This window comes from Apodemus sylvaticus, chromosome 10 (genome assembly GCF_947179515.1).
Source record: "Apodemus sylvaticus chromosome 10, mApoSyl1.1, whole genome shotgun sequence".
NCBI classification, from domain to species: domain Eukaryota; kingdom Metazoa; phylum Chordata; class Mammalia; order Rodentia; family Muridae; genus Apodemus; species Apodemus sylvaticus.
Genome location: NC_067481.1, coordinates 73,758,882 through 73,761,977, shown reverse-complemented (window position 1 = coordinate 73,761,977; position 3,096 = coordinate 73,758,882). Strand labels below are relative to the sequence as shown.

The 3,096-nt window shown below is 44.5% G+C and overlaps 1 protein-coding gene across 1 annotated transcript; it reads left to right on the top strand.

Moving 5' to 3' along the window:
• Positions 1 to 1,030: 1,030 nt before the first annotated feature.
• LOC127695134 (olfactory receptor 1361-like) lies at positions 1,031 to 1,954 on the top strand. The gene has a single exon (XM_052197047.1). The coding sequence runs from the start codon at positions 1,031 to 1,033 to the stop codon at positions 1,952 to 1,954; it is 924 nt and encodes a 307-aa protein (XP_052053007.1).
• The last annotated feature ends 1,142 nt before the right edge of the window (positions 1,955 to 3,096 follow it).

Here is a 3,096-nt window from a genome sequence, read left to right as displayed (position 1 = left end):
TGATCCAGAGGTTGAGGACCACTAACATAGAGCCTCTGCCCCTTTTCTTGCTTTTGATCAGCAAGGCAGACAGTATTCTCATGTCCAGGGGGAAACACCTTGAATTATCCCAGGAGCACCGCAACCAGCATGTTTCAGCTGACCCTCCCCTCCACTAAGCAGAGAGGATTTATCAGGCCTGGCTTACCTTTGGCATAGGCTGCATTAGATTTTTTTTAAATGAGTTGGTAATTGCTTTGATATGGCGGTGTGTGGGTTTCCTTTTCAAAGTGCAGGGAGAAGGTGGGTAATGCTCACAACAGAGCCTGAAAAGAAGTCTTGCAGCACCTGTGAGCAGCCCTGATCGGATCATAGCTTTTAGTTTGGTTTTGCTTCTCTGTGCAGCTCTAACTGCCCTGCAGCTTGCTCTGTAGATCAGGCTGGCCTCAAACTCAAGAACCACCTTCTACTGCCTCTCAAGTATGTGCACCACCACAGCCTGACTCTGTGATGATATCTTGGTGACAGATACAACACCAAGAACAGTCATCCAACAGGTCATCCATAAGTCACACGCTTTCCAATTTTCCTAAAAGTAGAAAAGGCAGAAAGAAAATCTTCAGGACTATAGTCTAGGGACCTGACATGGCACTTAAATTTTCCATAGATGAAAGCTATCAAAATACAGGCTAAAGAACAAAACACTAAGTTGGTCTTGAACTTTTTATACCATTGGCTCAAATATAGTTTAATGACCTATCGGCTCCATCCTGAATTTCACCATTTGTAAACAAATCGCCTTGATTATTAGACAAATGTAAATATTATGTAGGAAAGGTCCTGCATGTGGGGCTTAGCAAAGAGGAATGGAATTCAAAAGCTGTGGAATCTAGGACTGTACCCTGCCGCTTAGCAGGGATTTTATGGTAATATTCTACAATATGGGAAGTGTGCTTGCATTCCGTCACCACCAATCAGTAAAGCACTGCAGGACAGAAAGGGCTGTTGGCACATGACCTTACTGACTAGTGATGCTTTCTTCCCCACAGACATGGATGCACACAATGAGACCATGGTGGCAAAATTCCTCCTTCTGGGACTCTCTGGAAAGTCAGAGCAGGAAGAGGTTGTTTTTGGAATGTTCTTGGGCATGTACTTGGTCACCATCTCTGGGAACCTTCTCATCATCCTGGCCATCAGCTGTGACCCTCATCTCCACACACCCATGTACTACTTCTTGGCCAACCTCTCCAGTGTTGACATCTGCTTTTCCACAGTCACCATTCCCAAGGCTCTGGTGAACCACATGTTGGGAAGCAAGTCCATCTCTTACACAGAGTGTATGATCCAGATCTATTTCTTCATCACATTCATCAACATGGATGGCTTCCTCCTGAGCGTGATGGCCTATGACCGCTATGTGGCCATCTGTCACCCTCTCCACTACACCATGATGATGAGGCCCAGACTGTGTGTCCTCCTGGTGGCCATATCATGGGCCATCACAAACCTGCATGCTCTCTTGCATACTCTCCTCATGGTTCGACTCACCTTCTGTTCCCACAATGCAGTGCATCACTTCTTCTGTGACCCCTACCCTATCCTGAAGCTCTCATGTTCTGACACCTTCATCAATGACCTGATGGTCTTCACTGTGGGTGGAGTGATATTCCTGACTCCATTTTCATGCATTGTAGTTTCTTATGTTTACATCTTCTCTAAGGTCCTGAAGATACCCTCTGCCCGAGGGATAAGGAAAGCCCTGTCCACATGTGGGTCTCACCTCACTGTGGTCTCCCTCTTCTATGGGGCAATCCTGGGTGTCTACATGCGTCCTTCATCCTCATATTCTCTGCAGGACACAGTGGCCACCGTCATCTTTACAGTGGTGACACCACTGGTCAATCCCTTCATCTACAGCCTGAGGAATCAAGACATGAAAGGAGCCCTGAGGAAGATAATTTTCAGATCCTAGTTTTGAAGGATTCCTGGATATGATGCACTTGTTCATCTTTCTGGAGAAACCCGTGCACAGATTGGTATAGACTTCATGCACAACTTTTCCTGTGACTAATAACAAACGCTGGTGGTTGTATTTTATTTCAAGGTGGCAGATTCTCATTTTCATAGAAGCAGGGATTTGCCATCTCTGAAAGGAGCTTATTCTGAGAACCTCATTTCACAGACAAGAAACACTGAGATAACTAGTTGTACTGTGGTTTGGGACGGTCCTGCCCAACCTGTCAGATGCTCATTCCCACAATGCCCTGGGGATTTTACAGGACTCTAGAGCAGACCCTCCTCTGATATGTTCTTGATGGCTTCTGATGAAGGGCATCTAGTTCATCCACTGGTGGGAAAATGATATGTCTAACTCTGCCTTAGGCTTAAGACTCTCTTCCATATTTTACATATCAGAATGCATGCCTCACAGACCCTCTGCTCCCCCTTCCAACCTATTGCTTTTCCTCCTCAGCATGGGCATCTTACAGGGATAAATACCAGGAGCTGCAAACAGTAAGCAACACTGTCCTTATAGGCAGAGGATGTGGTGGCATAATAAGACAATTAATGAAACAGTGTAAAACTAAATCAAATACAGGAATAATCCAGCAAGTTATGATTTTCTTCAATTAACAAATAGCAATTCATAGCCTTCATATGCTTGGACAATGTCCAGGTATAAAACAGAATGGGCAAGGAGATTGCACTTGTAATAAGAACACACTGTGCAGAACACATAAAAATAAAGTTAACTGTAAACATGAGTAGACACAGCATTGTACAGGGGGATGCATCTTTCTAATAAACAGCTGATGTCAACCTTACTGAGATGTGGTTTTCTGTTTGTCTTTCATGGAGAAGCAGTAAATGAAGATAAAAATGCCAGTTTCATCTTGCAGTATAAGGGTTACACTAGAGTTATGTAGAAATGAACACGTGCCTCTATTTTATATAAATACACATTACAAATGCATGAATCAAACCAGAGAACAGTCCAAACACCCCACAGACCACAGCAGGAAGGATGGAGTCAGACACCGGTGCCCAATCGTAGATGGGAACTTGTAGGCATTGGTCACCCCAAATGGTAACCACAGAGCAGAGGGCCAATCA

What these genes read in the sequence shown, in the direction of transcription:
- LOC127695134 (XM_052197047.1), top strand. Translation starts at nt 1,031, where the DNA reads ATGGATGCACACAATGAGACCATGGTGGCAAAATTCCTCCTTCTGGGA.